This window comes from Alligator mississippiensis, chromosome 2 (assembly GCF_030867095.1).
Source record: "Alligator mississippiensis isolate rAllMis1 chromosome 2, rAllMis1, whole genome shotgun sequence".
NCBI lineage: Eukaryota > Metazoa > Chordata > Crocodylia > Alligatoridae > Alligator > Alligator mississippiensis.
In genome coordinates this window covers 179,527,672-179,542,347 of record NC_081825.1, presented here as the reverse complement: position 1 = coordinate 179,542,347, position 14,676 = coordinate 179,527,672, and the positions used below count along the sequence as shown (strand labels likewise).

The following is a 14,676-nucleotide window of genomic DNA, read 5'->3' as shown; positions in this document are numbered from 1 at the left end:
CTGCAAGCAGCCTGGGCTCTGTGATTGGCAGCAGCTACCAGAGCCTGGGCCGGCTGCAGCTGGGAAGCTGCAAACAGCTGCTCTGGGCTCTGGCATCAGCTCCATACAGGTGGGTGCACACGCACCTCCAGGTGGATGGTGGGGATAGGGCCAGAGCCTCCTGGCTGCAACTGGCCCAGGCTCTGGGTAGCTGCTGCCAACCATGGAGCCTGGTCTGCTTGCAGCAGGGCTTGCAGCTGCTCAGCCGCCTGCTGGGAGCAGCCCAGGCTTCATAGCTGGCAGCAGCTGCCTAGAGCCCAGGCTGGCGGTGGTGTGCTGAGCAAAATGGCCTCGCATGCCAAGGGTTGCTGACCCCTGGTGTAGAGTATGAAACATGGTTGTGCAGCAGATGTCTGATAGGTGAAGTGACATAAAGAGACCAAGAGTTAAGAGTGGCATTCTACTCTTTCCTAGTCATCTTTTCCCCACGGACATCTGGCTTCTGGATTCAGGTGTTAACTCTTTGGTACACCCCATAATCTCTATTTTTATTTCTCCCTACCTAACAGAAATGAATAGTACTACTTCTGAGTAGTTTATCTGGTTGAAAACATTGCTAGATATCTCACGATTTCATTACAAATCTCTTCATTTTTAATGGTTTTTTTTTAAAGCCCCCAGCTCCTGGCATCATGCAGATAAGTGAAAAAATTAAGTTAAACTTCTAGCCCCTGTAGATCCAGGGAAAGCCTAAAACAGGAAACCTAGAGGCTCAAAAACAATATAAGAAATAAAAATAATACAGAATTTTTAATTTCTCATTAGTGAGCTAGTCTTGTGACTCTGAGGTTATGGATGATATTTGTAGAATTGCACACACCTTTGTGGTACTACAAAATGTGTGCATCCACAAGTTCATGTCATTTGTAGCATCATAAAAATATTTTGGTTTTTTATCTTAGTTGGGTGATTAGAGTGAGTTCAGGGTGGCTAGGAATAGTAGGCATTCAATTCTTACAGGGGTGGCAGACTTATTTTCCTTTGCAAATACAAGAAACCCTAAGAGCTGGTGGGGTTCTCCTTCACTAGGCTGCCATGTCTTTCATGGGAACTGGACATCCTGCCTGCTGCCATAGTTACTTGGTCAGCTGGCTGCTAGCTCTCTCGGGAGCCCAGACTCTGCAGGCATCTAAAGAACCTAGCTGTAAATCATGGCTGGCCAGTGCAGAGAGAGGTTGAGGGGGACGCACAGACATTTAGACTTCAGCAGGAAATGCCATGCAACACTGCTCTTGCATTGGCCAAGGGTGAGTCTTGGCACAGACTCAAGGGCAGGACTTTAGGTAGACTCTCACCACTAATTAGCCAGGGAAATGAACTAAAGGGGTGGGGCTGCCTATCGGACCTGCTGTGGCAAGTGTAGTCCATGCTACAATCTCTCTTCATGTTTCTCTGCAGCTTCAAAGATTTGGCAAGGTCTGGCTGTAGAGATCTCGCCGCTGTTCTCAGCACCAGCCCCAGTTTGACTCAGCTGGAGCTGAATAGTGATCTGAGAGATTCTGGTGTGCAGCAGCTGTGTCAGGGACTGAAGAACCCAAACTGCAAGTTGCAGAGACTGAAGTAAGTAACATTTGGGGTAAAATCTTGTTTCACCCAAGCGGCATTTACACATTGCCATGTAACAGTAGTTTGTGGCAAGCATGAAGACTCTGGATTCTGTTCTTCCTTGGGAAGAAATGGGATCTCTCTACATACATATTGGCTTAGATAAAAATGGGGGGCTCCTACCTTTAGTGCAGTGGCCTCATGGTTAGGGCACTTGCCCACATTTCAGGGCCCCTTACATCCAGAATGGGTTTGACACTACATCTTCTTCCCAGCTATAAAGGTTGATGATCAGGGTCTAGGAAGCCAGTCTTAGAAGTTTACCAGAATGGAAGCCAAGGTCAAGGCCAGGTACTAGTCCAAGTTCCAGAATGTCAAGTCGAAGGCCCTTGAGACAGGGCACTGGAAGGAGCACTAAGTCAGGCCAGGCTGGGAGATCTAAGACAGCAACAAAGATTAACCAGAGGCAGAGCAGGAAGGTCATAAGCAGCTGCAGCCAATAGTGCTGTTGCTGTACTGAGTCCCTGCAGGAAGTAGTAAGGTTTCATAGTCCTTCAGTCAGGAGTTGGGAGCTCTCATTAATCCTCCCAGCTCACCTCGTTCCCCCATTGAGGACCTAATAGTAGGGCCCAGGTGGAGCTGGGACTGAGGTTTATGCAGCTGCCTTGGTAGATCTGCAGCCTGGGGTTCTGTCTGTGGGTGCCAAATGTACAGGTTGAAACAATGGGGGCCCTCATATAGACAGAGTGCTCTAGTCATCAGGCCATGGGGTAAGCATTACTCAGAACACCCTCCTTGTTCCTATCTCTTCGTATTATTTCTCACTTCTGACTTCCAGTCCCAGTTTTCTCTATCAAGATTTATTATGAAGGGGCTGGAAGGGCATTTGTTTAAGGTGATGCAGGAAAATGTAATCCTGTCCCTGTCAAACCCATGCACATTTTCTGGTGGACAGGGTTCCTTAGGTAAATCTGATAACTTTTATTAGACTAACAGTATAACACAGCCTCAGTTTCCCCAAAGTCACTTGGAGCCCTCTTGTGGCCTGCTGAGACCTTTTTAGGCACCTTGGCCACCCTACCAGTTGCCTCCTCCACTCTCTTTCCCACCAGGGTCTATGGCCTGCCTTGCCCTCAGGGTCCATGAGCTTGCATTCCCTCAGTTCCTGCAAAGTTCCTGCTCCCCAGGGCATGCCAAATACTGTTTTAGTCAAAGCCAAATCAAAAGGATGAGGCTGAGGCTCCAACCCTGAGGTCTGTCTTAGGTGCATCTCAGCTTCTCCCCTTCCTGGCCATCTGGTCTGAGCCTCCCTCTGTTAGCACCGCTGTCCACCAAATAGTGCTTAGGAATCATTGAAGCACAATTAACCCTTAAATGGAACATGAAATACAAAACACAGACAACTCAGTGTCCTAAACTCAAAGCCTAACTTTATTAGTACAACAAGTATTATCTTAGCAGTTTCTATATTCAGAGAGAGAAAAAACACTTAGTACAATGATCTCACCCAATCCCCGATGTTACTTTTGCTCAACAGAAAAGATGAGCACTAAGTTCCTGAAGTAAAGGGTGCATTACCGGTTGTTTTTTATCTCCATCCTTTCTATCACATTTTACCATTTTAGCCAATGACTCCTTTAATGTTTTGTTGGTTCTTTCTACTTGACCTGAGCTCTGAGGGTGCCCAGCAATATGAAACCTCTGTTTAATTCCTAGTTTGGAACATAGTTCTTTTATAAATTCTGCAGCAAAATTAGGTCCTTGATCCGAATCTATTTCTTTCGGTATTCCCCACCATGAAAACACAATGTTAAACAATTGCTTTGAAGTTATGTTAGCAGTATTACATTTAGTTGGGATGGTTTCAATCCATTTTGAAAAAGGATCTATTACTGCTAAGCAATACCCATTTCCATTCTTAGTAATAGGCAGGGGTTCGATGTAATCCATCTGTATCCTTGACCAAGGTCCATTAATCTTCTGATGCCTCAGTTGTACCTTTCTTTTACTAGAATTGACATTGACCATAGCACAGGGCAAACAATAGTCTACCCATTGCTTAACATCCTGCTTTACAGAGGGCCACCATCCTGTTTGAGAGACTATCTCCATAATCTTTTTCCACTCTAGATGTCCTTTCTCATGTACAAACTGTATTAACTCATCTCTGACTTCTTGTGGAACTACCCACTGTCTAGCCTGAGTAGCTGGGTCAGTTTTCCAAATCACACCTAATTGTGTCACATCAGTTCTGCTGAAACAATTCCTCATCTTCTACCCTGATTCCTGCACACCCTGTGTACACTTTTCCCTCTATGTAGTAACTTGATCCATCCACAAACCAAATGCTCCAGTACTCTGATTCTGCCTTCTCCTAAGTTAAGCCTGTTTGAGCAGCCCATTCTAGCCTTTGATACTCTGGCAAAGGGCATTCATGCTCTTCCCCTTGCACCGCTAACCTATATGATACAGTTGGTATTTTCTGCTGCCATTTAAAATCAACATCATGATTACAAGAGCTAGAGTTCACTTTAAACAATACTGTAGTTCACCACTCTATAAACAGGTGCAACTTCAAAGTATAATATATGACAAGCTGCCCTAACACTTCAGCTGGGGTCAGTAGTTCCTATTAGCCTAATTAACCGGCATGTTGCTTCTCTTCACTGCGGTCCTGTCTCCCTCAATGAACTGCTCAGGGGTTGGCTCCTGTAACTTGCCAATTTAACCCTTTGGTGACTGCAACTCCCTCAGTTCTGCAGCCTGATGCCAACCACCCCCGAGCAGGACTTGGGTGGCATCTCTCGCAGCATTCTGGTAGCTGATTACTACTTCTCCCAGAGCTCGGGGCCTGGCAGTGGCCCTTCCATGGTGTGAAGTTTGATTTATATCCTCCATGGTGCCATGTCCCTCCCTCAGCTTTCCTTTATTTGTAACAGGGTAAGGGCCCTATTACAGTGTCTACAAGGTATGACAGGATGCCATAACCCTAAGGTACAGAGAGGGCTCATACTCAGTAGTCCAGGGGACTTGTGGGGAGCCTTAGGAAAAGCAGGGTGCCAGGAGGTGACAGCCATGGTTGGGCCTTGTTCTTGAGGGGCACATGGACACAAATGACATATTGCCATAGTTACCTACTTAGCTGGCTGTCAGGTCTGCCTGGAGGCCAGATTCATTTTCGGGGAATTAGAGATAAAAGCACAAAACTTCTAGGTTCCCATCTTGGTTATAAACATGAAACAGGCCCAGCTAAGCAGCCGATATCACTGGTTACATCTCAAGGGTTTTCCTTCGCACAGGCCTTGGGGAACCCCTTCCTGAGACTCCTTTCTCTTTCTCAGCAGGGTCTTAAAGAAACTGTTAACAAACATATATGTTGAAAACCCACCAGGGGCTTTGGAAAAGTCCTTTGTGACCAAGATTTTAGTGAAAATGTGGATGTAAAGCTTCCTATGCTGGACATGGTGACTGCCTCCCCTCCCTCTCCTGCTGGTCAGAGCTGGGAGGCTCTGGCCTGCTGGAGGGACAGAGCCAGGAGATGGCACAGGTAGTGGTGCAGATGTGGAGAAGGAGGATCTCCCAGCTTGGAGCTTGGCCCAGTTGCCTGTGGGGGTGGACTCCCCTAGAGTCTCCTGAAGCTGTGGGCCTGCTCTGATTGAGAAGCAACATTCGTGGGGCTGGCTAGTGCCAAATCAGCTTGATTGTATGAGAGGTAAGAGGATGGGACTTGAGAGGCAGCCTTCTGCCCCTTCAGAATGGTTGGTCTGAAGTATTTTGCCCAGGGTCATATTTATAAAGGAAGTCTTAGCCCACTCTATATTAGGCATTGGTTAGTCACAAGTATTTTGGGCTAAATGTCTGCATGTTTCTCAGTATTGATTTGTCAAAGGTGAAAGCCAAGCACTGGGGCCAAATCAGGAAGCCTCACTCTACAATGTTTCTTATTTGTTATCATGTCTGATTTGGGACATAGCTGCACCATTAGCAATGCTGAATGCTCAGGGAGACAGGCTGGTGGGCAGTGTGACCTGGCACAGCAGCAATCTGATCTTCCATGCATTTCTTTTTCCTGCAGATTGGAGTCATGTGGTTTCACCAGCACTGGCTGCAGGAATCTCAGGACTGTGTTGAGAAGCAACTGGAGCCTGAGAGAACTGGAACTGAGTGGTAATCATGTAGGAGATTTGGGAGCGGAGCAACTTTGTGAGGGGCTGAAGGATCCGAGCTGTCACTTACAGAGACTGGAGTAAGCAGTATTTGGCTTCCTCTTCATATTTACCTGGGTTCACTGTGTAAAGTGCTCTCAAGCGTGGGGGTACCAGGTGCCTGACTTCTACTCCCAGCAGTGACATTGAGAAGCTGAGAGTGACTTGTAACATGCACCCTAGCTACCCAGACTAACTAATTTCAATTCTTCTAACCTTTCCTCATATATTTTCACACCTCTCATCGTGTTTTGAGGCTCTTCTCAGAACTTCTTCCAGTTTGCTCTCATCTTTCTTCAGGGTGTGGTTTCCAGCACCACAAAGTGGGGATCTTGCATATGATCTGAGAAAGAGCAAGCTGTGCTCAGTCTGATTGCCTCTGGCAAGAGAATCGAGCTGTGGAAAACACTCTGCTCCATTACCCATGGTCTGCATTTGCACATCTCTTGTTGGATTGTACCTGTAAAGCTGAACTGTTTGGCAGGGTGTAGGATGGACAAGAAGGCTCTGACACTGCCTATGCTAGAAGCTATAGGCCTTGCTAGCAAGAATGCATCCCCCTAACCCAGTTGTGATGCAGCACATCCACACATATGCATGCTGATACTGATAGCAGCAGATGGAGAACTGCGTCGCCTGTGCTGCCAGCTGTGTTCAGAGATGATGCAATCACATACTGTCCACTGCTGTCTACCTCTTACTCTGAAAAACATTTAGGCATTACAATGAACAAGCAACTCATCATGAACTACCAAGATGATGCTGTAACAAAAATAGACTTTTTTTGATATCTCACCAGAGGTGAACAGGTGGAAGGATCTCCTCCTGTGATGTTCATATAATTCTGCATCATACCTCAAAGAAACAAAAAAATCCTGCTAAGCATATACCCTAATGGTCAGAGCAGAGAGCTTCTGGGCTGCTGGAACAGCAGGCAACAGCACAGCTAGTGCCAGGGGTGTGGAGGAGCAGGATATCCCTGTTCTTTGCTTGGAGCCTGGCCCAGCTGCCTAGGGAGGCAGCTCCCCCTGCACCCACCCTGTAGCAAGGAGTCTGTCTTAGTGGGTGTGCCATTCTGGGATCTGACCAGCACCAAATCAGCCTGAAAGGTTGAGAGCTGAGTGAGTAGGACTGCAGTGAGCTGCCTTCATCACACAATAAACCATGATTGATCAGTGAACAGGCGTAATGGTGTTGCCTAATTAAGAAGACTCACTCCACCCCTTGTTCTTTAATAGTCAGTTGGTAAGGTTTGGGGCTGGAAATGTCTGGGCCATTCTCAATGAAAACTGGTCAGATGTGAAACATAAGAAGTGGGGTTTAAGCAAGAAGCCACATCCAGCACTGCTTTCTCATTTGCCCAGGGATAGGTCTTGGGACAGGGTCAAAGCCTGGACTTCTGAGCTGACTGGTCAGGGAGAGGGATAGGCAAGCAGGACCAGCAGTGATGGGCATCATTCACACTAATCACTCTTCTCCATGTTTCATTTACCTGCAGGTTGAGATATTGTGGCTTCTCAGCAGCTTGCTGTGAGGATTTTGCCCATGTTCTCATAAACAACCCAAGCCTGATAACGTTGGATTTACGTGGCAACCATCTGGGAGACTCTGGAGTACAGAATTTGTGTATGTGGCTGAAACATCCAAACTGCCAGTTACAGAAATTGTGGTAAGCATTATTCAGCTTCCTGTATGGATTTACCAAGGTCCTCCATGGAAATCACTCAATACATTCTTATGACTGGGGGCTGATGACTGCTGCCAACAGCAACAACAGCTGAGAGTTAAATCTCTCTCTACCATGTGCATCAGTGACTGAAAGCCTGCAGCCAAATTATCTTATTCCAAGCGGGGTAGGGTGGCTGAAGTAAATCGCATTAAAATATATTCTAGAAGCTCTGCCACAAAGGGGAGCCCCCTGCTCTGGCCTGGGGAGGAAACAGGAAACTTTGGGAGCCCTACAGGTAGCCTGCCCTAGTTCTGCTCTCTCTATCAGTCTTTGGCTCATTTCTGCCAATAGAGGTGCAAAAAAGTATCCAGTCTTTTCCCCAGATTTAATAATAATTGGCCTGTAATTAATCTGGGTGTCACGTTTTACTAGTTAAAAATATTTTTTATGAATGTGGCTCCTGTCTAGTGTGCTGTTACTTCTTCCAAGATTTGTTTACCACCAGTGGTCCAGAAAGCCCAGAAAATGCTGAAACCCCGGCTCATTCTCAAGGCAGATTGTGCACTAAGAGGGGCTGTTGGGTGAGGATGGCTGTCAGAACAAGCACCATGCACATCATGGTTACTCTTCTCTGTCTTTTCTCTTCTATAGCTTGTGGAGCTGCAAACTCACAGTTGCTTGCTGTGAAGATCTCACTGATGTTCTCAGAAGAAATGACAGCCTGAGAGAACTGCAGCTGGGTGACAATGCTCTGGGAGACTCTGGAGCGCGGGTGCTGTGTGAAGGAGCAAACCATGCCAAATTAGAAAGATTGGGGTAGGGAGCATTTGGCTTCATCTGTAGATTCCCCATGATCCTCTTTGTTAAACTCTTGACAGCGTTGTGTATCTGGTGCTTGATGTCTGTTTACTGCAGCAACCTGGAGGCACTGAGAGCTGAGTGTTTCTCCAGTTCCAGTATCAAGAGCTCACTACATGCACCAGCTTGCTCTGTTTGGAAACCAGAAATGTTAGCTTGAGCTGAGCCTCCAAGCAGCCCCATGTCTTTTCCAGCTTCATCCTTCCTGCTTTTCCCAACATCACTGCTCTTTTCGGAGGGTCTGCCATCTTCCATGCCAAGTTTCTCCATCATAATTAGCACTGTAACATTGTTTTCTGCCTAATCGAGGGAAAGGCAAGAACAGCCCTCTTTATAAGCTAGGAAGATCTCTCCGTGTCTGAAGGAATTCCCACCAGAGAAAGTTTGGTGTTTCATTGGCCACAGGATGATATTGGGGAGAGGGTCTAGTATGGGATTTGTGGCCCATTATGAATCATCCTGGGTTGCAGAGAAGAGCTGGTGGGTGGGACTCACTGTCAGGGTAGCTGTGACAAGCCCCGTTCACCCATGAGTGTTCATGCCTACCTTTCACTCCCCTGCAGCTTGTGGAGGTGCAATCTCACTGGGGCTTGCTGTGGGGATCTCTCTGCTGTGCTCAGCACCAAGCAGAGCCTGACAGAGCTGGAGCTGGGTCACAATGATGTGGGGGACTCTGGAGTGCGGTGGCTGTGCGAGGGACTGAAACATCCGAACTGCAAGTTACAGAGACTGCGGCAAGTAATGTTTGGCCTCCTCTGGGCATTAAGCTGGGTCTTCCGTGTGAAGTGCTTAGTGCTGTGTATTGCCAGTGCCTGCTACGTGCTCCCTAAAGTGAAAGGGACGTTCTCAGAGTTGGGTTTTTCCCGACAATCATAGAATCTCGTCCACGTGCGGCTCTTCTCCCCAGTGTCCCACCTACATTTCGAGCTGCACTCGCCTTTATAGAAATGAAGCCTTCTCTTCCTCAGTGACGAGATTGGGCAGGATTTAAATTTGGACAGGCCTTCTGCCTATGCCAAATTGTGGTTGGTCCACAAAAGGGCCATGAATGATGCTTGCAGGGAAGTCTTGGCTCACCCCTTATTCCTCACTGGTTGGGGCAGAGGGTTGAGGAACAGGCATGGCCCGTTCTCAGGGAGGACTGGTTAGGAGCGAATTTCAAACGCATTTGGGCGTAAGCAGGAAATCAGTCTTAGGAGTGGTTTCTCACTGGCCAATGGATAGGAGTTGGCACAGAGCCTATGGCAGGACTTCTGGCTGTTCCCAACATAGATGGGAGGGGCAGATGGGCATCCTGGGTTGTCCCTCAGGATATTTGTTAATCATGTGGTTGCTCTTCCCCACCTTTCTTTTGCAGGTTGTGGTGGTGCCAACTCACAGCGTCTTGCTGTGGGGATCTGGCAGCTGTTCTCAGGAGCAACCAAAGCCTGGCAGAGCTGGAGCTGGGTGGTAATGAACATCTGGGAGATGCTGGAGTGCAGCAGCTGTGTGAGGGCCTGAAGCATCCAAACTGCAAGTTGCAGAAACTGGGGTCAGTAAGGTTTCCTTCCTCAGGGGATTTACCAGAGGCCTCTGTATAAAGTACTCATCAGGGCTGTGTGGCCACTGCTAGATGCCTGCTCCCTGAAGTGAAATGGCAAAGCTGAGGGTTATGTGTCTGCCAAGTCCCTACACCAGTGGTTCACAACACACACCCAGGTGATTCTTCTCAGCCATAACTGGAAAAGGGGGAGCACAAAGCAGGAAAAAATGGTGGTTCAGCAGTGAATATTATTTGTGAAGATATCCAAGGGCAGCCCTGCCTCAGAGAAACACTGGTCTCCAGGGAACCTCACAATAATTTCCTTTTTTTCCCCATTTAACATAGTTTGCTTGTATCTGGAAGTCTCCTAAGGAATCCCATTAAAATATATTCTAGAAGCTCTGCCACAAAGGGGAGCCCCCTGCTCTGGCCTGGGGAGGAGACAGGGAGCTTTGGGAGCCCTACAGGTAGCCCGCCCTAGTTCCCCTCTCTCTATCAGTCTTTGGCTCATTCCAAGCAATAGAGGTGCAAAAAAGGATCCAGTATTCTCCCCAGGTTTACTCTGGGCATCACATTTTACTTGTTAAAAATGTTTTTATGAAAGTGGGTCCTGCCTGGTGTGCTGTCACTTCTTCCACGGTTTGTTTAAGAGCGGTGGTCTAGAAAGCCCAGAAGATAGTGTCCCTTTTGGACACAACTGATGTAGATTAATTGAATGACATAAGCATCACTTCCTCTGTGTGTGTGTCTACAGACTAAGTGGTTGTGACCTCACAGCTGGCTGCTGCAGGGAGCTCTCCTCTGTTCTCAGCACCAGCCAGACCCTGACGGAGCTCAACCTGCGGGACAACCAGCTGGGACATTCAGGAGTGCAGCTGTTGTGTGAGGGGCTGCAACATCCTGACTGCAAATTGCGGAGGTTGCGGTGAGTGAAGGCTATGTCCCTTTATTGTCTCTTTAACATAGGCTCTGGGAAAGCATGATGTTTAATCACTGTAAAGGCAGAGGAGGTGCCACTAGGGAATGTGCATCACCTGCTACATTGCAACTGGTATCTTCACACTCCTGGAGCAATGCAAGTGAACTATATCACTTTAGAGGAAATTAGGGCTGTGCGAAGTTTCAGTCACTGATTCAATTCAGTGGAGATTCGGCACAATTCGGTAGCCGAATCTCTGAATCCCCAAATTGAATCAGGAGACCCTTTAATCTCTCCGAATCGAATCAGAACCCTCTGAATCAGTTCAGAGGGATTCGGCAATTCAGACATAGACACAGCTTTAAATGTTTTTTCTACATACCTCAACGTAGCAGGCAGCTCATGAACGCTGCAATGGTGGGACAAATGGAGCGTCGCACAGGGTGTTCCCCAGTGCTCTTGACAGCAGACCCAGAATTGGACCAGAAGCACTTCCAGTCTGCTTCTGGGTCTGCCGAGGAGCGTACGCACCTACCCCCCTGCGCCTCCCCAGCTCGGCAACTGGTGCCTCCTGGGTCTGGGGGCGGGTACCCAAGATCCCCCCAGACCTGATCACTGAGATAGGGGGTACTTCTTGTCCACTTCCAGGTTTTCTGCCAGGCATGTGGAGGGCCACCCCCGTGGTCCTGTGGAACACTCCACGTGCCCCAGGATTGCAGCATTCACGAACCATGCCTGGTACCTCGAGGTATGTAGAAAAAACATTTAAAGCTGTGTCCATGGCCAGATTGCTGAATCTGTGAATCATCGAATCTTCAGATTCGGCCAAATCGAATTTGGGACAGTGATCTGACTCAGTGAATTGAATCACTGTCCCTGATTCGGGGCGAATCCGAGTCGAATATGGCCCATTTCACACACCCCTAGAGGAAAAGTTGTAAAATTGCAAAGATTTTGCTACGTGTGTAACGCTGCTGAACAGATGCATCTGTGCTCCAATGAAACAGCAGTAGAGAAAGAGACTTGCACAACTTGGCATTTTCAAAGTGTTCGTTTATAGGAATTGGCATCCTTTGCTTCAGTGCTTTGGGGTTGTTCCATATCTAGCTTCTGTTTTTGCAGTGGTTCTTCTTTTGTCTTCAACTTATCTTAGCCTTGGAGTATTCTTGTTGCCCGTCTGGCAGAATTTCCTCTTCTGTTATCTCCTTTGTGCCCTTGAGCGTCAAAGGGATTCTTCAGCCATTCATTAATTAGTTTACTGACTGGTAACTTACATTTGGCGCCTTGTTGCTTACATGAACAGCTAAATCTTCTTCTGTCTCTATGCCATTCTTTCACCATTCACCCTTTTACACACACTCATACATAAAGGCTATGCAGAGTTTATTCACTTATGTGAAGCAGAAGGATACAAAATGGAGTTTTCAAGTTGCTTACAGGACAAGACTAACGTGCTTATATTTCGCTATTATTACACACTATGTCAGGCTTGTCCAACATATGGCCCGCGGGCTGCCATGCGGCCCACCAAGCCATTTTCTGTGGCCTGTGGTGCTGCGACAGGAAACAAAAGTAAACACTGTTTACTTTAGTTCCCACCCCTTATCCCTCCCTCGGCCCTTCAGCAGCTTCCTAATGGCTGCTGAAGGGCTGGGGAAGGGACAAGGTTCCCACGTGCACCACGTCAGCTTGACGCTGATGCAGTGCGGCTCCTCCCCTCCCCCTTCATTTCACTGTGTCCAGTCCTAGCCCCGCCCCTCCCTTCCTCATTTGCATGCTGGCCCCACCCTGCGCCGGTCCCACCGGCTGCATGGGCCAGAGCAGGTCACGGTGCAGCAGGCACGCGGGTGCAGGGGGTGCGGATGCTGGCACAGAGGGATGCTGCGGTCAGGTTTGTGGGAGATGCTGCTGCCGCTGCTGCTGTGACTGTGGCTGTCAGGGCAGGAAGCTGGCACCACTCCTGCCTCCCTGCATCCCCCCACGCCCGCAGACTTCATGCTGGGGGTGGTGAGTCACGGGCCCTGGGGGTGGAGGGAGGGAGCCCTGCCGGTCAGGCTCAGGCTGCCCCGGGGGAGAGGGAGCAGGGGGGTGTCTCTGCACATCCTGCACCCCCCTGTAGGGTCCCTGTGTGTCCCCCTGGCTGCTGAGCCCAGGCGCACAGGTGTGGGAGCATCCTCGAGGCTGCCCAGGTGGCAGGGAGGACACAGCGTGGTCAGGTGGCACCCCTTGATCCCTGTCCCCCCAGGCTGCTGCCAGACTAGACAGGCCGCACAAGCACCCACTCCTGCTGGCCCACTGGGTGATAAAAAGTTCATGATCCGGCCCCACATTCAAAAAGGTTGGACACCCCTGCTCTATGTTAACATCAGCTACATTTAGTTCATGCTACATAAGGGAGGCAGGGTCTCAGGGGTGATCTACTGGTACAAGTAACACTTTCTTTTTGTTTCCTATGCTCCTGCAAAGGCTGAGCTCTCACACTTTTAAAGAAGAAACGAGGACAGAGCTGGGTGCTGTGAGAGAGATAAAGGCCCATCTGGTCATAGAGTCAAACTAGTAAGCAGGAGCCCTTGCTCCAATGTGCCTTGGCCCACCAGTTGTCTCTACCACTTCCTAGGAGAGCAGCAAGGGCTGGCAGAGGGACGCACCTGCACATTGACAAGAGGACGCTCTCACTACCAGGCCCTTCAGAAGCATATTCCAGCATGTGCGATGGGGGTTGGGGAAAGACTTTTGAGACTACCCCTTCTGCAGGAGCAGCTGGTTTTACTTCTTATTTGATCTGAATTTGGAAGGAGACAGTTGATTTGTTGAAAGGATCAGGAAGGAGACATGGGATCTGCATACAGGGGAAGGAGAGGACCACAAGATGGAGGGGTCTGGGAACTGTACTTCTTCTGTCCCTGTTGGGGCAGCAGAGAGACTCAAGATCCCATCCCCAGATCAGTGGGGAATTTCTGTACTGGCACCACAGCTCATTCACAGTTGTCTCTCTATCTATGAGGGTGTTTGCAGTGTTACAGGATTCCACAGCTCCCAGCTGTTTTGCTCCAAATCCATCCCCAACCTTTCACATGGTTACTGTAGGCTTTTGTCAGTTTTTTTCTGGAATCGAATAAAGACTACAAATCCAGAAGCTGTCTTGAGCTTTGTAGTTTTCATTTCTTGCTCCCCTTGTTCATAACCATGGGATCCCCCAGGACCATTCCCCATTTTTTCATTGTTCCAGTCTCATAGCCATTAAAGCCAATGCAATGTAGGGAAAGTCACAGATCAGCCAGCTACAAGAGGGCTTGTTTTTCTATTTTTAGATACTCTGTGAGTTTTTAAACAAAGAACAGAAGAGGCCATGAAGGGCCCTGACTATCCAATGGGGGATAGAGAGCAGAGGTCCAGGACATGGGGTGGCCAGATTGTCCAGGAGTTCAAGTCACTACTGTGCCATGCACATGCTGCGTGATCCCTTCAGCCAATTTCCCTGCTTCTATGTGTGTCATTTCCCCACCTGTAAAAGGGAAATAATAGCCCTTCCATACTCACAGGGGTGTTGGGAAATGGCATGTTGAAGCGTGTTATTCACAAGGACACTGTGAAATTAAGGTTGGGAGTCTGGTAAACAAGAATATCACAAATACTGTTATGGACAGGGCTGACTGCATGGCATTTTCAACCCCCAGGATGGTCCCATGTGCCCAATGCACAAGCACATCAGCAACACACATGAACAGTTTAACATTACAGTGACATGCCTGCATAGATGCATCACACCTGCAGCCCTGGGACAAAGCTATTAAAATATCCTTAAACACAGCAGAAAAACAGGGGTTTGAGTGAGATGCAAGTTATCCCACGAGACCAACAATATCAAAATGTGGGGTAACAAGTTACCCCATGAGAACACCAACATTTACGGTTTCAT

At 48.3% G+C, this 14,676-nt stretch overlaps 1 protein-coding gene across 2 annotated transcripts in view; it reads left to right on the top strand.

Annotated features, from left to right (window-relative positions):
* The window catches only part of LOC102571600 (NACHT, LRR and PYD domains-containing protein 3), a 32,467-nt gene extending 18,570 nt beyond the window's left edge, over positions 1-13,897 (top strand). For both annotated transcript variants that reach the window (XM_059722514.1, XM_059722515.1), the window contains 8 exons: positions 1,438-1,599; positions 5,660-5,830; positions 7,288-7,458; positions 8,110-8,274; positions 8,880-9,050; positions 9,674-9,847; positions 10,593-10,763; positions 13,224-13,897. In XM_059722514.1, the coding sequence (XP_059578497.1) occupies positions 1,438-1,599; positions 5,660-5,830; positions 7,288-7,458; positions 8,110-8,274; positions 8,880-9,050; positions 9,674-9,847; positions 10,593-10,763; positions 13,224-13,314 (1,276 nt within the window). In that variant the 3' untranslated portion in view covers positions 13,315-13,897. The remainder of the gene's footprint in view (positions 1-1,437; positions 1,600-5,659; positions 5,831-7,287; positions 7,459-8,109; positions 8,275-8,879; positions 9,051-9,673; positions 9,848-10,592; positions 10,764-13,223) is intronic.
* Positions 13,898-14,676: the final 779 nt, after the last annotated feature.